The sequence below is a fragment of the Salvelinus fontinalis genome, chromosome 13 (assembly GCF_029448725.1).
Source record: "Salvelinus fontinalis isolate EN_2023a chromosome 13, ASM2944872v1, whole genome shotgun sequence".
Classification (NCBI taxonomy): domain Eukaryota; kingdom Metazoa; phylum Chordata; class Actinopteri; order Salmoniformes; family Salmonidae; genus Salvelinus; species Salvelinus fontinalis.
Genome location: NC_074677.1, coordinates 21,557,910 through 21,581,207, shown reverse-complemented (window position 1 = coordinate 21,581,207; position 23,298 = coordinate 21,557,910). Strand labels below are relative to the sequence as shown.

General features: G+C 46.4%; 1 protein-coding gene across 1 annotated transcript in view; it reads left to right on the top strand.

Annotated features, from left to right (window-relative positions):
• The window catches only part of LOC129868243 (neuronal vesicle trafficking-associated protein 2-like), a 39,592-nt gene extending 23,604 nt beyond the window's left edge, over window positions 1-15,988 (top strand). Inside the window, exons 4-5 of the mRNA XM_055942044.1 lie at window positions 13,976-14,086; window positions 14,697-15,988. Of these exons, the coding sequence (XP_055798019.1) occupies window positions 13,976-14,086; window positions 14,697-14,888 (303 nt within the window). The 3' untranslated portion in view covers window positions 14,889-15,988. The remainder of the gene's footprint in view (window positions 1-13,975; window positions 14,087-14,696) is intronic.
• Window positions 15,989-23,298: the final 7,310 nt, after the last annotated feature.

Here is a 23,298-nt window from a genome sequence, read left to right as displayed (position 1 = left end):
ATGTTTATTTCAAAATAATCTGTGATATTGGTTAGCAATAGGGCCATGCTATCAGTTAAGAACAAATTCTTATTTACAATGACGGTCCTCGTCTCTGTGCGTGCGTAGATTCATAGAACGTCACTAAGTCTTTCAAGTGTTATCCCTAATAAAAATCTAGATTGTCTAAGTTTCTAAGTGTGAACCTGTCTTCGTTAGACGTGCCAGTGTGTTCTTTTTAATCCCTTGAAGTGCTACCTCCTGAGAGACCTGCCCCAATTGGGATCATTAACATAATGAGAAATGAACTCATACTGAACATGACACTGCTTCCCTTCTCTAATGGATAAGTCAAATTAAATCAAAGTTTATTTGCCACGTGCGCCGAATACAACAGTGAAATGCTTACTTACCAACAGTACAATTTTTAAGTAAAAAATAGGTATTAGGTGAACAATAGATAAGTAAGGAAATAAAAAACCAACAGTAAAAAGACAGTGAATAATAACAGTAGCGAGGCTATATACAGTAGCGAGGCTATATACAGACACCGGTTAGTCGGGCTAATTGAGGTAGTATGTACATGTACATTAGGTATGGTTAAAGTGACGATGCATATATGATAAACAGAGAGTAGCAGCAGCATAAAAGTGGGGGTAGTGGGTGACGGGACACAATGCAGATAGTCCAGGTAGCCAATGTGCGGGGGCACCGGTTAGTCGCGCTAATTGTGGTAGCATGTACATGAATGTATAGTTTAAGTGACTATGTATATATGATAGAGAGCAGCAGCGTAAAAGAGGGGTTGGGAGAGTGGCTGGGACAATGCAAATAGTCCAGGTAGCCATTTGATTACCTGTTCAGGAGTCTTATGGCTTGAGGGTAAAAGCTGTTGAGAAGCATTTTGGTCCTAGATTTGGCGCGCCGCTACCACTTGCCATGCGGTGTTAGAGAGAACAGTCCATGACTGGTGTGGGTGGGATCTTTGACAATTTTTAGGGCCTTCCTCTGACACTGCCTGGTGTAGAGGTCCTGGATGGCAGGAAGCTTGGCCCCAGTGATGTGCTGGGCTGTACGCACTACCCTCTGTAATGCCTTGCAGACGGAGGCCGAGCAGTTGCCGTACCAGGCAGTGATGCAACCAGTCAGGATGCTCTCGATGTTGCAGCTGTAGAACCTTTTGAGGATCTGAGGACCCATGCCAAATAATTTTTGTTTCCTGAGGGGGAATAGGCTTTGTCGTGCCCTCTTCACGACTGTCTTGGTGTGTTTGGACCATTCTAGTTTGTTGTTGATGTGGACATCAAGGAACTTGAAGCTCTCAACCGGCTCCACTACAGCCCCGTCGATGAGAATGGGGGCGTGCTCGGTCCTCCTTTTCATATAATCCACAATCATCTCCTTAGTCTTGGTTACTTCGAGGGACAGGTTGTTATTCTGGCCCCACCCGGCCAGGTCTCTGACCTCCTCCCTATAGGCTGTCTCGTCGTTATCGGTGATCAGGCCTACCACTGTTGTGTCGTATGCAAACTTAATGATGGTGTTGGAGTCGTACCTGTAGCACTCACGTCCGCTTGATGGTCGCTTGACGCGACTGCACTTGAAGAAACTTTCAAAGTTCTTCAAGTGCTGTTGCAAGTTAGAATAGTAGAATACACAAGGTGCAAGTTAGAAATGTGGTTGTGCATCAGCAGTTTTTCCACTTATGTCAGTCACTGATAGTCACTCAATTAGCCATGTCAGTCACTGACAGTCACTCAATTAGCCCATGTCAGCAAAAAAAATGGTAGATTGGTAAGCTAGCGGCCAGCTATCTAAAGTTAGTAATCGTGGTCGAATTACCGGCTGGGGGTCCGTCTTTGATTTTGTTAGTCAGTCTCACTCAGCTATTATATTAGAAACTGCAAACATTTCTCTTTACCCTATGGCAGAATTTGTAGAATTGTGGGAAATTAGCTATAAAACTGTTAATTTTCTTCTCTGCCCCATGGCAAAATGTGTAGAACTGCACTAAATGAACTCTAAAATGTTAAAAATGTCAAGCTGGGGGCTACAAAAATATTTTGCTCACATTATGAGGAGGGCTCACATTATGAGGGGGTTCAGCTTTTCTGATTTTTTATGGCCTCCATAAAAGTTTCCCATCTCTGTTCTAGACTTTGTGACCTCCATAAAAGTTTCCCATCTCTGTTCTAGACTTTGTGACCTCCATGACACCACGTATCCTGAGTGTCACTCCCCCCCTTTCCTTCCTCAGCCTCCTTCCTAGTTGGCATCCCCCTTCAGGTTGCCACGTAGCTCAGCCATCTAAACCGGGCTTGAGAGGGAAATCTAAGACCATCACATTCAATAAAAAAGATGGTTCCCTCAGTCTTACAAAGCTCCCTCCATTCTAACAGGTCTTAGCCTCAGAGATACAGTTAACTGGTCATGTGAAAATGGCAGGTAAAGCCCAATTTTCTTCTTCATGTTATCAGAAAAACTGAACCCCCTCCTCTTCATATCCTCATTGTGTGAGCAAAATCTTACAATAGAGGAACAGCGTTTCCCTTCTGTGCTTGGCTCTGTATTGAATGCCAGCTTAAGCATAATACCAGTATGATTCACAGACAATAGGCTTTCATTCCTCAATCACAGATCTACTGATGTACTTATTAACTTATCTCCCATTGTTCTGTCAGCACCACCTGATGCTAGAGGAAGAACAGACTCTCTCTGCCTCTCTTTAGCTCTCTCTCTGTCTCTCTTTAGCTCTCTCTCTGCCTCTCTCTCTCTGCCTCTCTTTAGCTCTCTCTCTGCCTCTCTCTGCCTCTCTTTAGCTCTCTCTCAGCCTCTCTCTGCCTCTCTTTAGCTCTCTCTCTGCCTCTCTCTGCATCTCTTTAGCTCTCTCTCTGCCTCTCTCTGCCTCTCTTTAGCTCTCTCTCTGCCTCTCTCTGCCTCTCTTTAGCACTCTCTCTGCCTCTCTCTGCCTCTCTCTCTCTGCCTCTTTAGCTCTCTCTCTGTCTCTCTTTAGCTCTCTCTCTGCCTCTCTATGCCTCTCTTTAGCTCTCTCTCTGCCTCTCTTTAGCTCTCTCTCTACCTCTCTCTGCCTCTCTCTGCCTCTCTTTAGCTCTCTCTCTGCCTCTCTTTAGCTCGCTCTCTGCCTCTCTTTAGCTCGCTCTCTGCCTCTCTTTAGCTCTCTCTCTGCCTCTCTCTGCCTCTCTTTAGCTCTCTCTCTGCCTCTCTTTAGCTCTCTCTCTGCCTCTCTCTGCCTATCTTTAGCTCTCTCTCTGTTTCTCTTTAGCTCTCTCTCTGCCTCTCTTTAGCTCTCTCTCTGCCTCTCTCTGCCTCTTTAGCTCTCTCTCTGCCTCTCTTTAGCTCTCTCTCTGCCTATCTTTAGCTCTCTCTCTGTTTCTCTTTAGCTCTCTCTCTGCCTCTCTTTAGCTCTCTCTCTGCCTCTCTCTGCCTCTCTTTAGCTCTCTCTCTGCCTCTCTTTAGCTCTCTCTCTGCCTCTCTCTGCCTCTCTTTAGCTCTCTCTCTGCCTCTCTTTAGCTCTCTCTCTGCCTCTCTTTATCTCTCTCTCTGCCTCTCTTTATTTCTCTCTCTGCCTCGCTCTGTCTCTCTTTAGCTCTCTCTCTGCCTCTCTCTACCTCTCTTTAGCTCTCTCTGCCTCTTTAGCTCGCTCTCTGCCTCTCTCTGCCTCTTTAGCGCTCTCTCTGCCTCTCTCTGTCTCTCTTTAGCTCTCTTTCTCTGCCTCTCTCTGCCTCTTTAGCTCTCTCTGCCTCTTTAGCTCTCTCTGCCTCTCTCTGCCTCTCTTTAGCTCTCTCTCTGCCTCTCTCTGCCTCTCTTTAGCTCTCCCTCTGCCTCTCTCTGTCTCTCTTTAGCTCTCTCTCTGCCTCTCTCTGTCTCTCTTTAGCTCTCTCTCTGCCTCTCTCTGTCTCTCTTTAGCTCTCTCTCTGACTCTCTCTGCCTCTCTTTAGCTCTCTCTCTGCCTCTCTCTGCCTCTCTTTAGCTCTCTCTCTGCCTCTCTTTAGCTCTCTCTCTGTCTCTCTTTAGCTCTCTCTCTGCCTCTCTCTGCCTCTCTCTAGCTCTCTCTCTGACTATCTCTCTCCGCCTCTCTTTAGCTCTCTCTCTTCCCCTCTCTCTCTGCCTCTCGATTCCTCCCTCTGGAGCGACTGTAAGAGTTTTTGCGCTCACATACTGTATGCCTGGAAAAGTGGTCTTGCTGTGAGAGTGGGCGAGGGTTGCATTCTAACAGCATAAGGCAAGGAGACTGGAATTACAAGATAGGGCAAGAGTTAGGAAGAAAATAAAAGATCAAACTGACACATATATAGAAAAAACCTATGTCTGAGGGAGACAAATGGCAGAAACATAGCAGCCTGCATGTTGAAACTTTCCCCGTATTCGGAACAATAAATTGAGATTTGAACAGAAACCTATTACACGGAGCCACAGCAGACTCAGCTGAACAACGTGATTAGGGGTGATAGAACGTGTGGGTGATAGAGAGAAGGGGTGATAGGAAATGAAAACTGGCAGTTGTTGTGGGCGGGTGATGATGGAGGGTTTGAGATGTCCGCCCATCCACAGTAGACATCTGCAGTGGGCTCAGCCTAGGGAGAGAGACACACAATCACCTCTGACTCCTTGGATTGTCGTTTGCTTCCATAGCGTCCTCCATGTCTGTCTGAAGAACACACCCTGTCCTACATATCTGTCTGAAGAACACACCCTGTCCTACATGTCTGTCTGAAGAACACACCCTGTCCTCCATATCTGTCTGAAGAACACACCCTGTCCTCCATATCTGTCTGAAGAACACACCCTGTCCTACATGTCTGTCTGAAGAACACACCCTGTCCTCCATGTCTGTCTGAAGAACACACCCTGTCCTCCATATCTGTCTGAAGAACACACCCTGTCCTACATGTCTGTCTGAAGAACACACCCTGTCCTACATGTCTGTCTGAAGAACACACCCTGTCCTCCATATCTGTCTGAAGAACACACCCTGTCCTCCATATCTGTCTGAAGAACACACCCTGTCCTACATGTCTGTCTGAAGAACACACCCTGTCCTACATGTCTGTCTGAAGAACACACCCTGTCCTACATGTCTGTCTGAAGAACACACCCTGTCCTACATGTCTGTCTGAAGAACACACCCTGTCCTACATGTCTGTCTGAAGAACACACCCTGTCCTCCATATCTGTCTGAAGAACACACCCTGTCCTCCATATCTGTCTGAAGAACACACCCTGTCCTCCATATCTGTCTGAAGAACACACCCTGTCCTACATGTCTGTCTGAAGAACACACCCTGTCCTACATGTCTGTCTGAAGAACACACCCTGTCCTACATGTCTGTCTGAAGAACACACCCTGTCCTCCATATCTGTCTGAAGAACACACCCTGTCCTCCATATCTGTCTGAAGAACACACCCTGTCCTCCATGTCTGTCTGAAGAACACACCCTGTCCTCCATATCTGTCTGAAGAACACACCCTGTCCTCCATATCTGTCTGAAGAACACACCCTGTCCTCCATGTCTTACTAAAGAACACACCCTGCCCTCCATGTCTGTCTGAAGAACACACCCTGTCCTCCATGTCTGTCTGAAGAACACACCCTGTCCTCCATGTCTGTCTGAAGAACACACCCTGTCCTCCATGTCTGTCTGAAGAACACACCCTGTCCTCCATGTCTGTCTGAAGAACACACCCTGTCCTCCATGTCTGTCTGAAGAACACACCCTGTCCTCCATGTCTGTCTGAAGAACACACCCTGTCCTCCATATCTGTCTGAAGAACACACCCTGTCCTCCATGTCTGTCTGAAGAACACACCCTGTCCTCCATGTCTGTCTGAAGAACACACCCTGTCCTCCATGTCTGTCTGAAGAACACACCCTGTCCTCCATGTCTGTCTGAAGAACACACCCTGTCCTCCATGTCTGTCTGACGAACACACCCTGTCCTCCATATCTGTCTGAAGAACACACCCTGTCCTCCATGTCTGTCTGAAGAACACACCCTGTCCTCCATGTCTGTACTGTACCACAGCCACCATGTCTGTACTGTACCACAGCCACTCTGTCTGTACTGTACCACAGCCATCATGTCTGTACTGTACCACAGCCACTCTGTCTGTACTGTACCACAGCCACCATGTCTGTACTGTACCACAGCCACTATGTCTGTACTGTACCACAGCCACTATGTCTGTACTGTACCACAGCCACCATGTCTGTACTGTACCACAGCCACCCTGTCTGTACTGTACCACAGCCACCCTGTCTGTACTGTACCACAGCCACTATGTCTGTACTGTACCACAGCCACTATGTCTGTACTGTACCACAGCCACCATGTCTGTACTGTACCACAGCCACCCTGTCTGTACTGTACCACAGCCACCCTGTCTGTACTGTACCACAGCCACTCTGTCTGTACTGTACCACAGCCACTCTGTCTGTACTGTACCACAGGCACTCTGTCTGTACTGTACCACAGCCATCATGTCTGTACTGTACCACAGCCACTCTGTCTGTACTGTACCACAGCCACTCTGTCTGTACTGTACCACAGGCACTCTGTCTGTACTGTACCACAGCCATCATGTCTGTACTGTACCACAGCCACTCTGTCTGTACTGTACCACAGCCACTCTGTCTGTACTGTACCACAGCCACCATGTCTGTACTGTACCACAGCCACCATGTCTGTACTGTACCACAGCCACTCTGTCTGTACTGTACCACAGCCACTCTGTCTGTACTGTACCACAGCCACTCTGTCTGTACTGTACCACAGGCACTCTGACTGTACTGTACCACAGCCACCATGTCTGTACTGTACCACAGCCACTCTGTCTGTACTGTACCACAGCCACTCTGTCTGTACTGTACCACAGCCACCATGTCTGTACTGTACCACAGCCACCCTGTCTGTACTGTACCACAGCCACTCTGTCTGTACTGTACCACGGCCACCCTGTCTGTACTGTACCACAGCCACTATGTCTGTACTGTACCACAGCCACCATGTCTGTACTGTACCACAGCCACCATGTCTGTACTGTACCACAGCCACTCTGTCTGTACTGTACCACAGCCACTCTGTCTGTACTGTACCACAGCCACTCTGTCTGTACTGTACCACAGGCACTCTGTCTGTACTGTACCACAGCCATCATGTCTGTACTGTACCACAGCCACTCTGTCTGTACTGTACCACAGCCACTCTGTCTGTACTGTACCACGGCCACCCTGTCTGTACTGTACCACAGCCACTCTGTCTGTACTGTACCACAGCCACTCTGTCTGTACTGTACCACGGCCACCCTGTCTGTACTGTACCACAGCCACTCTGTCTGTACTGTACCACGGCCACCCTGTCTGTACTGTACCACAGCCACTCTGTCTGTACTGTACCACAGCCACTCTGTCTGTACTGTACCACAGCCACTCTGTCTGTACTGTACCACGGCCACCCTGTCTGTACTACCACAGTAGCACAGTGACACACCCACCCTGCACTCCATGGATGTTTAGCCAGTGTATAAATCCTGCTGCTTCCTAGGGATTATGGGTCTCCGTCTTTGTGGATTATAGTGATGTCAGATTACGACGCTGCCAAGAACAACAACACAAACAACAACAGCAGCAGAAACATCAACCTTGTCTGTCTGTCTGTCTGCCTGTCTGTTTTGTCTCTGCCTGTTTGCCTATCTGTCTCTGTCTGTCTGTCTGCCTGTCTCTGTCTGTCTGCTTGTCTGTCTCTGTCTGTCTGTCTGCCTGTCTCTGTCTGTCTGCTTGTCTGTCTCTGTCTGCCTGAGTGTCTGTCTGTCTTTCTGTCTGCCTGCCTGCACTAAGACTATAGCTGCCATATTTGGGCCAGATTTGACCTCATTTGATGACGTCTCTCCCTGACCTTATTGAGTCAAGTGCTTTAGGGAAAGTTTTACATGTGTGCCAGCTGGCACAAGGACAAATACAGCTAGTCAGCAAAACCTTTCAAAATGAAGCAGTTTGTATTTAATCAAAATACAAAGGAAAACAACCAGTCAGATGGGAATTGGATCATGGCGGATCTGCCGGTCCACACCAGTTTAGTCCCAATTATCGTCAAGGCAAGGGAAAATAGAGGTCATTCCATTCACAACTAACCCAGGGCCAGCCAGCCAGCGGGGAGCACACATCTGCCAATAATGTTGTATTACTGTAGTCAGGACATTTGATGTGGTGGAAATTGGCAAACGTATCCTCACCTAGAGTTGGACTATACTAGACTATGGTGTATGATTCAGACTGTTCAATAGTAAGGTTCCATTCCCTCCGTATACTGTAGTGTTCTGACTAGAAGGCCAACCATTTTATTGGTGCTACCTGGTGCTGTGAGGGCACACTAAATAGGACTGGATCCTACCTGGTGCTGTGAGGGCACACTAAATAGGACTGAATGCTAGCTGGTGCTGTGAGGGCACACTAAATAGGACTGGAATCTACCTGGTGCTGTGAGGGCACACTAAATAGGACTGGATCCTACCTGGTGCTGTGAGGGCACACTAAATAGGACTGGAAACTACCTGGTGCTGTGAGGGCACACTAAATAGGACTGGATGCTACCTGGTGCTGTGAGGGCACACTAAATAGGACTGGATGCTACCTGGTGCTGTGAGGGCACACTAAATAGGACTCGATGCTAGCTGGTGCTGTGAGGGCACACTAAATAGGACTGGATGCTACCTGGTGCTGTGAGGGCACACTAAATAGGACTGGATGCTACCTGGTGCTGTGAGGGCACACTAAATAGGACTGGATCCTACCTGGTGCTGTGAGGGCACACTAAATAGGACTGGATGCTAGCTGGTGCTGTGAGGGCAAACTAAATAGGACTGGATGCTAGCTGGTGCTGTGAGGGCACACTAAATAGGACTGGATTATACCTGGTGCTGTGAGGGCACACTAAATAGGACTGGATGCTACCTGGTGCTGTGAGGGCACACTAAATAGGACTGGATGCTACCTGGTGCTGTGAGGGCACACTAAATAGGACTGGATGCTACCTGGTGCTGTGATGTCACACTAAATAGGACTGGATGCTACCTGGTGCTGTGAGGGCACACTAAATAGGACTGGATCCTACCTGGTGCTGTGAGGGCACACTAAATAGGACTGGATCCTACCTGGTGCTGTGAGGGCACACTAAATAGGACTGGATACTACCTGGTGCTGTGAGAGCACACTAAATAGGACTGGATTCTACCTCGTGCTGTGAGGGCACACTAAATAGGACTGGTTGCTACCTGGTGCTGTGAGGGCACACTAAATAGGACTGGATGCTACCTGGTGCTGTGAGGGCACACTAAATAGGACTGGATCCTACCTGGTGCTGTGAGGGCACACTAAATAGGACTGGATGCTAGCTGGTGCTGTGAGGGCACACTAAATAGGACTGGATGCTAGCTGGTGCTGTGAGGGCACACTAAATAGGACTGGATACTACCTGGTGCTGTGAGGGTACACTAAATAGGACTGGATACTACCTGGTGCTGTGAGGGCACACTAAATAGGACTGGATTCTACCTGGTGCTGTGAGGGCACACTAAATAGGACTGGATACTACCTGGTGCAGTGAGAGCACACTAAATAGTACTGGATCCTACCTGGTGCTGTGAAGGCACACTAAATAGGACTGGAATCTACCTGGTGCTGTGAGGGCACACTAAATAGGACTGGATACTACCTGGTGCTGTGAGGGCACACTAAATAGGACTGGATTCTACCTGGTGCTGTGAGGGCACACTAAATAGGACTGGATGCTACCTGGTGCTGTGAGGGCACACTAAATAGGACTGGATTCTACCTGGTGCTGTGAGGGCACACTAAATAGGACTGGATTCTACCTGGTGCTGTGAGGGCACACTAAATAGGACTGGATTCTACCTGGTGCTGTGAGGGCACACTAAATAAGACTGGATCCTACCTGGTGCTGTGAGGGCACACTAAATAGGACTGGATCCTACCTGGTGCTGTGATGGCACACTAAATAGGACTGGATCCTACCTGGTGGTGTGAGGGCACACTAAATAGGACTCGATGCTAGCTGGTGCTGTGAGGGCACACTAAATAGGACTGGATGCTACCTGGTGCTGTGAGGGCACACTAAATAGGACTGGATGCTACCTGGTGCTGTGAGGGCACACTAAATAGGACTGGATCCTACCTGGTGCTGTGAGGGCACACTAAATAGGACTGGATGCTAGCTGGTGCTGTGAGGGCCTACTAAATAGGACTGGATGCTAGCTGGTGCTGTGAGGGCACACTAAATAGGACTGGATTATACCTGGTGCTGTGAGGGCACACTAAATAGGACTGGATGCTACCTGGTGCTGTGAGGGCACACTAAATAGGACTGGATGCTACCTGGTGCTGTGAGGGCACACTAAATAGGACTGGATGCTACCTGGTGCTGTGATGTCACACTAAATAGGAATGGATGCTACCCGGTGCTGTGAGGGCACACTAAATAGGACTGGATCCTACCTGGTGCTGTGAGGGCACACTAAATAGGACTGGATCCTACCTGGTGCTGTGAGGGCACACTAAATAGGACTGGATCCTACCTGGTGCTGTGAGGGCACACTAAATAGGACTGGATGCTAGCTGGTGCTGTGAGGGCACACTAAATAGGACTGGATGCTAGCTGGTGCTGTGAGGGCACACTAAATAGGACTGGATACTACCTGGTGCTGTGAGGGTACACTAAATAGGACTGGATACTACCTGGTGCTGTGAGGGCACACTAAATAGGACTGGATTCTACCTGGTGCTGTGAGGGCACACTAAATAGGACTGGATACTACCTGGTGCAGTGAGAGCACACTAAATAGTACTGGATCCTACCTGGTGCTGTGAGGGCACACTAAATAGGACTGGAATCTACCTGGTGCTGTGAGGGCACACTAAATAGGACTGGATCCTACCTGGTGCTGTGAGGGCACACTAAATAGGACTGGATCCTACCTGGTGCTGTGAGGGCACACTAAATAGGACTGGATGCTACCTGTGAGATGAGTATTATCATCAAATTTAACTAATCTCAAATTTGAAATAAGTTTGAGATGAATCTTTAACACGATGAAACAAATGCTGGCCACCAGTGATGAAAATATTCTACTGTAATAATGTAGTATAATAATAGTAAAGGTAACATGTAGATATAGATCAAGAATGTCCAATGCATACATTCATGTACAATTTGTGTCATGGTGTTATTTCAAATCCTGGTTTAGGGTTCATTGAGATTATAAAGAAGATAAATAATGAATATTAACGTGAACCCCATTTTTCTGTCAGGTTATAAGCTATCAATTGATATTCCATGTAATAAATAATAATAATGTGTTTCTGTCATTTGGACAGCTGCCAGAGAGAGAAAAAAAATAGTTTTGTTATAGCATTGATTTAGCAAGACTGATTGAGTTTTGAATGACTAATTATGCTTTAAAATCAAAACGTAAGATGTAAAATAGTAGATAGCTACAGTAGATGTGTAATTAATGATTTGTGAGCCTAAAAGCCCTTTTTAAGCAGCCATTTCAACATGTTTAGGGTTTGTGATAAGCGAATGTAATTAAACACAACGTCAGACAGAACCAAACATGTGTCCTGACATTAACACAGAAGTCAACTGTCATTTAGCCTCTGTACAAATCATCCTGATCTCTGCTAATCAGCACTCAGCTATAATTACCCTAGCCTAGCATCCTGCCGAGATGGTGTGTTGGCCAGTACGGAGGGAGGCCATTGGAAACAGGGAAATTGTTTTATGGCGCATTATGATGAATTGTGAAACTGAAGATGGAGATAGCACTTCAGTCACCTGCTTTGACACTGTGGTAAAAACAGAGCTTCACTGTACTACCACCTAATGTAGAGTGTTGGTGTGTGCACGCGTTCTTTCACCCCTCTTTAAAGTCTTCACTTGACAATACCATTCTTACTTCTCTCAGCTGTCCTTTATATACATTTGCATAATTTTAATTAAGCGGTGCTCCAAAGCACCCAATCAAATATTCAGGAGGAACACGGAGAACATTGGTCCTTTTATATGTTCATCTCTCACTATAAAACTGTCTCGTCTACCAGGTGAAATACACATTTTAAACACAACAGTTCAACATCAAGACGTATAGATGTACTTATTTGAATCACTATTGAAAGTGTTCTGATTTAATGGATTATGTATATTTTCGGGATGTGGTTTGTGATAAATTATACATTAGCGCTGCTCAAAACAGATTCACACTTCTCCATTTCACTCATTTCCAAACCAAGCTATTTTCTTCTAGCCTCTGTCTGCATCAACTGCGTTTTGTGACCAATATGGGTGCCGAATTGTGCAAAATTGAATTAGTGAAGGTTTTTATTAAATCTGTTTGTCTCCACTGGGTTTAATCTCAGTGAGGCAGCCTCTACCTCACTACTCAAATGGGAACTTCTAGAGCTAACAATGATGAGTTATTAACATGTCGGGACGATACAAGTATCGCAACACTTGTTAGTATTGTGGCAAGGAAAGAAAACACGAAGCGGATTTCACTTCTTTAGGAAAACAGCTCTAATGTTGGAAACACACATCACTATGTCGTCATCCAGAGTCATGTGTATTTTTCTTCCAAGTTATAGCACACAATATTTGATCATACTTTATTTAGATAGTTCGGATTGTTCTACTGACACTATCAACAAAGTATCTGTTGTAAAGTAACTGCTTGCTAAACTTAGGTTTAGAATAAGGGTTAGGGTTAGGTTTAGAATAAAGGTTAGGGTTAGGTTTAAAATAAAGGTTAGGGTTAGGTTTAGAATAAGGGTTAGGGTTAGGTTTAGAATAAGGTTTAGGGTTAGGTTTAGAATAAGGTTTAGGGTTAGGTTTAGAATAAGGGTTAGGGTTAGGTTTAAAATAAAGGTTAGGGTTAGGTTTAGAATAAGGGTTAGGGTTAGGTTTAAAATAAAGGTTAGGGTTAGGTTTAGAATAAAGGTTAGGGTTAGGTTTAAAATAAAGGTTAGGGTTAGGTTTAGAATAAGGGTTAGGGTTAGGTTTAAAATAAAGGTTAGGGTTAGGTTTAGAATAAGGGTTAGGGTTAGGTTTAAAATAAAGGTTAGGGTTAGGTTTAAAATAAAGGTTAGGGTTAGGTTTAAAATAAAGGTTAGGGTTAGGTTTAGAATAAGGGTTATGGTAAGGGTTAGGTTTATAATAAGGTTTAGGGTTAGGTTTAGAATAAGGTTTAGGGTTAGGTTTAGAATAAGGGTTAGGGTAAGGGTTAGGTGTAAAATAAGGGTTAGGGTTATGTTTAGAATAAGGGTTAGGGTTAGGTTTAGAATAAGGTTTAGGGTTAGGTTTAGAATAAAGGTTAGGGTTAGGTTTAGAATAAGGGTTAGGGTTAGAACAAGGGTTAGGTTTAGAATAAGGTTTAGGGTTAGGTTTAGAACAAGGGTTAGGTTTAGAATAAGGTTTAGGGTTAGGTTTAGGGTTAGGTTTAGAATAAGGGTTAGGGTAAGGGTTAGGTTTAAGGTTAGGTTTAAGAGGGTTTCTATTTATGCTGGTAGTAAGATTAAATGTTACATATAGTCTGTAGATAGTCTGTAAGGCAGATGGACTATCTAGATAAAGTGATACCTAATATGTTACATACACCAGGTTCTTAAAGGACCGAAGACTTTGGTCTGCTTGGTGTTTTAACTGTTATCATGAAAACAATCTTGTGATATTGGTTTCATCAAATCCTAATGCATATTCACTTGTTTTCTCTCACCTTGTCACCAGACAAGTGATGCTTAAAAATGTATTGTGATGGAGGTTATTTTGGTTGTTAGTTGTCGAGTGCTCTTTTGAACATATACTTATTTATGGTGTCAAACCTTGCTTCAAGACCCTCGCTTTGACAAGAGACCTGACCTTGCCGGCAGCTATAAAATTGACCGGAGTATTTCTCATCTTTTATTCCCAGGTCACGATTCTGATAGTCCTGGCCTTGGCCTTCTTGGCCTGCATAGTGTTCCTGGTGGTGTACAAGGCCTTCACGTACGAACACAGCTGCCCAGATGGATTCATATACAAGGTGAGTGGGCCCTGTCTTATGTGGGGTCATATGTGTGTCGCAAATGGAACCCTATTCCCAACGGGCTCTGGTCAAAAGTAGTGTAATGCATAGGGAATAGAGTGCTATTTGTGACAAAGCCTTACAACTACACTGGCTAGTAATCTGTACAGTCACCTTTGGAGGTTGTTGCTGTGGACTACATGTTAGCTGAAGCAAATCTAATTTTAGACACAGCCCCTGCACTCTTCAGAGAAAAAAAATGACCTCTTCACCAGAAAAAAACCTTAGTGTTGTGCAGCAGTCTGTACGTGAGGAGAGTATGTTATTGAAATCTCTCTCTCTCTCTCTCTCTCTCTCTCTCTCTCTCTCTCTCTCTCTCTCTCTCTCTCTCTCTCTCTCTCGCTCTCGCTCTCGCTCTCGCTCTCGCTCTCGCTCTCTCTCTCTCTCTCGCTCTCTCTCTCGCTCTCGCTCTCGCTCTCGCTCTCTCTCTCGCTCTCTCTCTCGCTCTCGCTCTCTCTCTCGCTCTCTCTCTCGCTCTCTCTCTCGCTCTCTCTCTCTCTCTCTCTCTCTCTCTCTCTCTCTCTCTCTCTCTCTCTCTCTCTCTCTCTCTCTCTCTCTCTCTCTGCAGCATAAGCGATGCATCCCTGCCTCTCTGGAGGCCTACTACACAGCTCAGGATGCCAACTCCCGAGGGCGCTTCTATACGGTGATCAGCCACTACAGCATGGCCAAGCAGACCACCTCCCGCTCCGTCTCTCCATGGCTCCCCGCTGGCGCTGCCCCGCACGACGCCAAGCCGCCCAACACAGACGGGCACTGAGTATGCCTGCCCAACCCTCCCACCAACCCCACCTCATCTGCCCGGCTCCATGACAAGCTTTTAACAGGGAGTGTCTATCGTTCACCAGTGTCTCGCTAGGCTCAGAGTACTGTCACGCCAACCTGCCTGCCCCAGCCCATCCACCCACCACCACAATCTCTGCCTCTCCTCCCTTCTGTCTTGGCTGTCTGTTTTCTTTATTTATTCATTATTTATCATCACTAATTATTTTTTTATCTTGTTATTGGTATTTTGTATTTGATATCAAACAACTGTTTGTACAAAGTCTCGAGTCAAAGTTGAAATCCATTCAGAGTATATGCTTTTCTGAGCTGCTACTAACTAAGTGAGTCAAAAGTCATTTTTCAGATGTGTTCATCTGATGTATCCATCTGATTCAAGTCCAGGCATATCTATGGCATTTTGGTTCATACTCATACTGTAATACATTCTTATAGAAAGGGTTTTCCCAAATTAGTACCTATTTGTACATCTATGGAAGTTAAACTTGAACACTAATATACAGTAGATGTCCTGAATTATCTGAGCAAAGCTAGCTAAGTATTCTCTATGATGACGGTTTGATATCGGAACACTCTTTAATGTACTGTCCTGTATGTTCTACTTCCCTTATTGAGCCAAGCTGTATAAAGCCCAGTGCATTCATGCTAGTTCATGTGTGTGCATGGTTGTAGCTAGGTTTCATGATAGTTTAACAATTTTTTCGTGGGAAAAGAGCGACCTTTATTGCCAGTTACATTTCGCTTTAGCAGACAGTCCAGCCACTGTACACAACATGAATATGTGGGTCTATTGCGAAGGATAAATACCCAAGACATGGTGATGATGGGACACGTTGTGTATATCGCTGTCTTTGACAAAACTCTGGTTCCTGTGTTGTTTAGAACCATTTGTAGATGAGCTTCTCTGCAGAGTTTTGTTCTGTTACCATTTTCTTTCTTTTTTTATCTTGTCAAAAAACGCTTTTTGAACTATTGTGATGTTTGGTAGTTGATATGTAGCAAAGTCTGGAGTAGTTTCTCACTGTACATCCCATAGGTTTGAAATGAAAATAAAGCAAGTTGTGACCTGATCAGAAAGTCTCTGTCCTGTTGTTTTCAATGCTCCACGATTTGGTTCTGTTCTCATTATCCTGGTCCACATGTGTTCAGTGTGCATTAGCCAACTCTGCTGACGATCGTTGGCAAGCCATAGGGTACATGACACAAGATGGGGGGGTTAAGGTACAATTACACGTGCTGATCTAGTACCTCATGCATCGTAGAATCCAGGGCCGGCTCCAGGCATAAGCGATGTAAGCGGTTAGGGCCCTGAGAGTTGACAGAATAGTAGAATACACAGAGTTGGGCAGCAGCAGTTTTTCTCTCGTTTTGTCAGTAACTGACAATCAGTCAATTAGCCAAGTCAGCTAACAATGTCACTCAGATATCATTAACATGGCATAAGTTATGGCAAAATGTGTAGTTGCAGGAAATTAGCTTTAAAACTGCAACAACAATACATCTGCACCCTGGCAAAATGTGTAGAACTGCACTAAACTTGCTATACAACCGCAACATGTTGTTTACGCCACATGGCAAAATGTGTAGAATTGCAGGAACTTAACATTAAAACGTAAATGTTTTTCTCTGCCGTCAAGAGGGAGGCAACACATTTTTTGGTTTCTTCAGGAGCTGTGGAAACATGTAATTAGATATACACAAAACACAGAGACAACGTGAAACAGGAGAGATTTGTTGCACTAACATGGAACAATGTGAGCAAACAGGATGATTGCATAATAAACTATACAAGCAACATGCAGTACATTCCTTTCCATAAAGTACATACTTCCTGACTGAAATAGGCATTGCTCTTAGATTCTCATTCATCATCTCATGGCAAGTCTTGAGCCATTACGGGCTTAAGGGCTTGATCGTTAATATTGAACCAAGATTTACCTGAATCAAAGATTGTTTTCCTACATGGGGATTTTCATAATTGAAAATAGCCTCAAACTTGTGTTAAAGCTGGAATCCTTAAAGTGGCGATCAGCGGCTGAAACAATACGTTTTTCCTCCCCGCCACTGTTTCGCTTAAAAGCTGATGGTGCTGGAGAAATAACCACTCTCAAATTCAAAGACAGAGCTATGGATGCAAGGACTAACCATCCATGAGATAAAACCATGTTTTGAGGCTATACAGTGTTTGTTCTCATTTACTTACTGTTTACAAACATCGGACAAAAATAATCTTATATTTTGGTTCTGATGGGATACAACAGTTGAAGTAAGCTCATGAGGCATTTCTAAGTTATATTCTTAAATAATAAATGTGAATATATCATTAATTTATAAGTCTAAAAATGGATGTAGCTACTGTAGATTGCCCCTTTAATGGTGAAACTGCCACGTCTGGGATATTACGACAAAAAAGAAGTTACTGCAAACAACGGACAGTGTTTTTCCCCTTCGGATATCATTGCACGTGTGATAGAATAACAGAACATCTACTGCATTTTTTAATCACCCTTCTCGAGGATCCTCACCTCTGCTTCGTCAGCAAAACTACAACAATAACAAACCACTGGAGCGAACACCGGCACTGCTGCCCCTAATGAGGATTCCAGCTTTAAATGTCCAGGCTTATCAAACCCAATAGACACGGCACTAGTCAAGTCACTGTTAAAGACCGTCCATGTGGACAGTGTTTGCTATCTATGAGGAGAGTAGGACAGGAGTTAACAGGGGGCGATGCAGCTTGCTCCACCTGCTGTCGGCCCGTCAGAGAAAGGCTGCTCCACCTGCTGTCGGTGCGTCAGAGAAAGGCTGCTCCACCTGCTGTCGACGCGTCAGAGAAAGGCTGCTCCACCTGCTGTCGACGCGTCAGAGAAAGGCTGCTCCACCTGCTGTCGACGCGTCAGAGAAAGGCTGCTCCACCTGCTGTCGACGCGTCAGAGAAAGGCTGCTCCACCTGCTGTCGGCCCGTCAGAGAAAGGCTGCTCCACCTGCTGTCGGCCCGTCAGAGAAAGGCTGCTCCACCTGCTGTCGACGCGTCAGAGAAAGGCTGCTCCACCTGCTGTCGGTGCGTCAGAGAAAGGCTGCTCCACCTGCTGTCGGCCCGTCAGAGAAAGGCTGCTCCACCTGCTGTCGGTGCGTCAGAGAAAGGCTGCTCCACCTGCTGTCGGCCCGTCAGAGAAAGGCTGCTCCACCTGCTGTCGGCCCGTCAGAGAAAGGCTGCTCCACCTGCTGTCGGCCCGTCAGAGAAAGGCTGCTCCACCTGCTGTCGGCCCGTCAGAGAAAGGCTGCTCCACCTGCTGTCGGCCCGTCAGAGAAAGGCTGCTCCACCTGCTGTCGGCCCGTCAGAGAAAGGCTGCTCCACCTGCTGTCGGCCCGTCAGAGAAAGGCTGCTCCACCTGCTGTCGGCCCGTCAGAGAAAGGCTGCTCCACCTGCTGTCGGCCCGTCAGAGAAAGGTTGCAGCTCAGCTGGACATCACAGCTCATGTCTTGAGTGCTTAAAGTCCATCTATTCACCACAGAGGATCCTATTACCTTTTATTTTATGACTGATTTGTGACCAGTTCACATGTATATAATTAATTCCAAGGGAATACAGAATTCCATTAAAATTAAAGAGACAAAATATAAAATCCTTAAATGTTACATCCAGACTGGTTCTTCTCATTACAAGTCCCATGTTACATCCAGACTGGTTCTTCTCATTACAAGTCCCATGTTACATCCAGACTGGTTCTTCTCATTACAAGTTTCATGTTACATCCAGACTGGTTCTTCTCATTACAAGTTTCATGTTACATCCAGACTGGTTCTTCTCATTACTCAACTCATCACCAGGAAAACCTTCAGAGTGCCCTTTAGGCCTCTCTGACATAGATTGGAGGATATTGTAAGAATCTATTGTTGGAGAATCTGTAATGGAGATCATCATAGATAGACTGGAAAAAAGAAATAATATGAAACAGTATGGATTGGATTCCCATGGCCCTTTTGTCTCACTCTGGTTTTAAACTGCCGTTTTGTTTCTTTTACTAGGAATTTTACTGGAATGGTTGAAATGAAGGGTATTGGACAACAGATTTTTTTGAGTTTTGTGACCTGTGAGTCCTCCTTCAGTGTTCTGGTATCTCCTCATGGAGACCTGGCTGGGTCTTCTGAGTCCTCCTTCAGTGTTCTGGTATCTCTTCATGGAGACCTGGCTGGGTCTTCTGAGGACGCCTGAGGGTTCTGGTATCTCCTCATGGAGACCTGGCTGGGTCTTCAGAGTCCTCCTTCAGTGTTCTGGTATCTCCTCATAGAGACCTGGCTGGGTCTTCTGAGTCCTCCTTCAGTGTTCTGGTATCTCTTCATGGAGACCTGGCTGGGTCTTCTGAGTCCTCCTTCACTGTTCTGGTATCTCTTCATGGAGACCTGGCTGGGTCTTCAGAGTCCTCCTTCAGTGTTCTGGTATCTCTTCATGGAGACCTGGCTGGGTCTTCTGAGGACGCCTAAGGGTTCTGGTATCTCCTCATGGAGACCTGGCTGGGTCTTCTGAGTCCTCCTTCAGTGTTCTGGTATCTCCTCATGGAGACCTGGCTGGTTCTTCTGAGGACGCCTAAGGGTTCTGGTATCTCCTCATGGAGACCTGGCTGGTTCTTCTGAGGATGCCTAAGGGTTCTGGTATCTCCTCATGGAGACCTGGCTGGGTCTTCTGAGGACGCCTAAGGGTTCTGGTATCTCCTCATGGAGACCTGGCTGGGTCTTCTGAGGACGCCTAAGGGTTCTGTTTAGTCAAGGTTTGGCCTAGTTTCTCTGTGCCTTTTAAAACAGGCTTTTTACAGTTATTCACTGGTGTGCTTTGGGGACCCCCGTTTTGTTTTGTACATGCAATATTCAAAGTGTGGAGAACCATTTAATTATTTAGAAAATGTGTCTGGTCAGGGCCTGGAAGTCTCTGACTCGACGGCTTAAACATGCCAGGTGCAGAGCTCTCCAGTAATGGTGATTACATCCATTCCCACTGTTTGTGTCTGCTTGCGGACGCTGTTTGAGTCTGACCGAAACAAAATCCAAATCACACACACCTCCAGGGCCGTGCACAGACCTTTGTGTGGGAAGGTGCTGAAATATAATAATATGTCTGCAACAACAACACACATTATAAGCAAGCTAGTGCCAGTGACTCATTGGCCTAGAGACGATGAGAGATTATTGACATCGGGAAAAGTGTCTATCAGAAGATCATATTGAATGATGATGTAAAGCTGCTAGCTAGTTAGTTATGCTGTCAAAACAATCGTTTGTCCTGCTGCTGACAATTGCATTTTACTAACAAGAAGTCAAATTACCCCAATTTTTTCCCCTGACAGTGAGACACACGATAGATCAAACTCAAAAATAGCCTCCTACCAATCTCAAGCCCAGTGCCCCCGTCGCCAGTGGCCACTGCAAGTCTGACTAGTGCTCTCTTGGTGCGGTAAGATTTTTCAGAGATTCAAGAGCTTATGAAATTAGCAACTATGATGTGAAATTTCTCAATATAAAATAAAAAATGTAAATAAAAATGAAGACGTCGTTCACCAAATGTTAAAAATCCACGAGCGAGCACTTTTTCATTGGAGGGCAAAAGGGCAGGTGCTCAGACATGAGTTGAGTCCTGTCTGTACACATGACTGCACACGTCTGTTCATTATAGGACCTTAAATGTCATTTCATTCTAAAAGAAAACTAACCCTCTAAATTCATGTGAATTATTAATTGAAAGAGAGTTTTATGTGCTCATTAATTTATGTTTTCAACGTATTGAAAGGAGCAAATGTTTGAGTTAGCTACTTTACAGTCTGTAACTATGGTTTATGGGATAATTCCTTATTTGGTCGTACTGAATTAATGGCTCATTCCCCAGTGTAATTTTAATTAGCATATGCACACATTCAGTTAAAGCAACATCAATGTATCTCATTGCAAAAACAGACAGAGTAAGCTAAGTGCTACCACTGAAACTGGGTCATGGGATAATCCCCTGGTCATATGTCAATCATATTTAATAACTCCAAGTATGCTGACACACTGCAGTCACAGATAGCCCACTTTCAGTAGCTTTGACACATACTGAAAAGTACCCTGATCCTTGCCTTCTGAATAATGAGTATCTAACATAGGCTAAGTTACATACAATGCTATGCTAAGCCAATAAAATGCTGCAGTGGATTAAGAAGTGCATTCTGATTAGTCAGCCTTTGAATTTTCATCACCAAGTAACAGAGAGACTATCAAACAAAATATGGCGCTTTGTCACGCCCTGGCCTTATTATTCTTTGTTTTCTTGATTATTTTAGTTAGGTCAGGGTGTGACATGGGTAATGTTTATGTTTTGTTGGTTTTGGATGTTTATTTGGTAAAGGGGTTATGGGGTGTAAAATATGGTTTTGTGTTTAGTGTAGATGTCTAGCGTTGTCTATGTTGGTGAGTGATCTAGAAGAGTCTATGGTTACCTGAATGAGTTCCCAATTAGAGACAGCTGATGTCGGTTGTCTCTGATTGGGAGCCTTATTTAGGGTAGCCATAGGCTCTCATGAATTGTGGGTAATTGTCTATGTAGAACGTTTGTAGCCTGTATGTATGTGCACAACGTTTGTAGCTTCACGGTCGTTTTGTTGTTTTGTTAGTTTGTATAGAGTTTTGTGTCGTGTTCATCTTCGTGTTGTTAAATAAAAGAAGATGGCTTATTTTCCAACTGCTGCATTTTGGTCCGTCAATCCGCCACACGATCGTGACAGAATTACTCACCATAGGACCAAGCGGCATGGAAGGCGGCAACAGGACCTACCTACACAGGATTTCTGGAGATGGGAGGACGAATTGGAAGGAAAGGGACCTTGGGCTCAACCTGGAGAATATCGCCTCCCTCGTGAAGAGCTGGAGGCAGCGAAAGCCGAGAGGAGGCGATATGAGGAGGCAGCAAGGAAGCAAGGCTGGAGACCCGTGAGTAATACCCAAAAATTTCTTGGGGAGGGGCTCATGAGGAATGTGGCGAGTCCTGATGGGAGAACTGCGTCAACTTCCCGTGCTTCCTCTAAGAGGGAACCTGAGCCAGTCGGGCTGAGATTGGAGGGGAGCAATGGGAATGATGCAGAGACGGTTAAGGATTTATTGGGGAGGTTGGAAGAGAGTGAAATGAGGGAGCTGCTGTGTTGGTGCGTGAGGCACAAGATCCACCCGACAGAGCGTGTGCGGGATGTGAGGTTACCTGAGTCAGCTCTACATGCTCGTCCTGATGTGCGTGCTAACCGTCTGGAAAGGACAGTCCCACGAACCAGGCCTCCTGTACGCCTCCCTAGTCCTGCACCTCCTATATTAGCCCTATGTACTAACTCTCCTGTGACGGTCCCCAGCCCAGTACAACCAGTGCCTCCTCCACGCACTAGCCTTATGGTGCGTGTCTCCAGCCTTTTACCACCAGTGCCTAAATTACGCACCAAGCCTCCTGTGTGTACCCAGAGTCCTGTGCGTCCTGTTGCTGCTCCCCGCATTAGCCCTGAGATGCGTGTCCCCAGTCCGGTACCACCAGTTCCGGCCCCACGCATTAGGCCTAATGTGCGTCCCCAGGGTCCAGTATGCCCTGTTCCTGCTCCCCGCACTAGCCCTGAGATGCGTGTCCCCAGCCCGGTACCACCAGTTCCGGCACCACGCACTAGGCCTAATGTGCGCTCCCAGGGTCCAGTATGCCCTGTTCCTTCTCCCCGCACTAGCCCTGAGATGCGTGTCCCCAGCCCGGTGCCACCAGTCCCGGCACCACGCACCAGGCCTACAGTGCGCCTCAGCCGGCAGGAGTCTGCCGTCTGCACAGCGATGACTGAACTGCCCGTCTCCCCAGCGCCATCTGAGCCATCCGTCTCCCCAGCGCCATCTGAGCCATCCGTCTCCCCAGCGCCATCTGAGCCATCCGTCTCCCCAGCGCCATCTGAGCCATCCGTCTGCCATGAGCCTGCAAAGCCGCCCGTCTGCCATGAGCCTGCAAAGCCACCCGTCTGCCATGAGCCTACTGAGCCGTCCGCCAGACAGGAGCCGCTAGAGCCGCCAGCCAGACAGGAGCCGCTAGAGCCGTCCGTCAGACAGGATCTGCCAGAGCCGCCAACCAGACAGGATCTGCCAGAGCCGCCAACCAGACAGGATCTGCCAGAGCCGCCAACCAGACAGGATCTGTCAGAGCCGCCAACCAGACAGGAGCAGCCAGATCAGTCAGCCAGCCATGAGCAGCCAGATCCGTCAGCCAGCCATGAGCAGCCAGATCCGTCAGCTAGCCATGAGCAGCCAGATCCGTCAGCTAGCCATGAGCAGCCAGATCCGTCAGCTAGCCATGAGCAGCCAGATCCGTCAGCTAGCCATGAGCAGCCAGATCCGTCAGCTAGCCA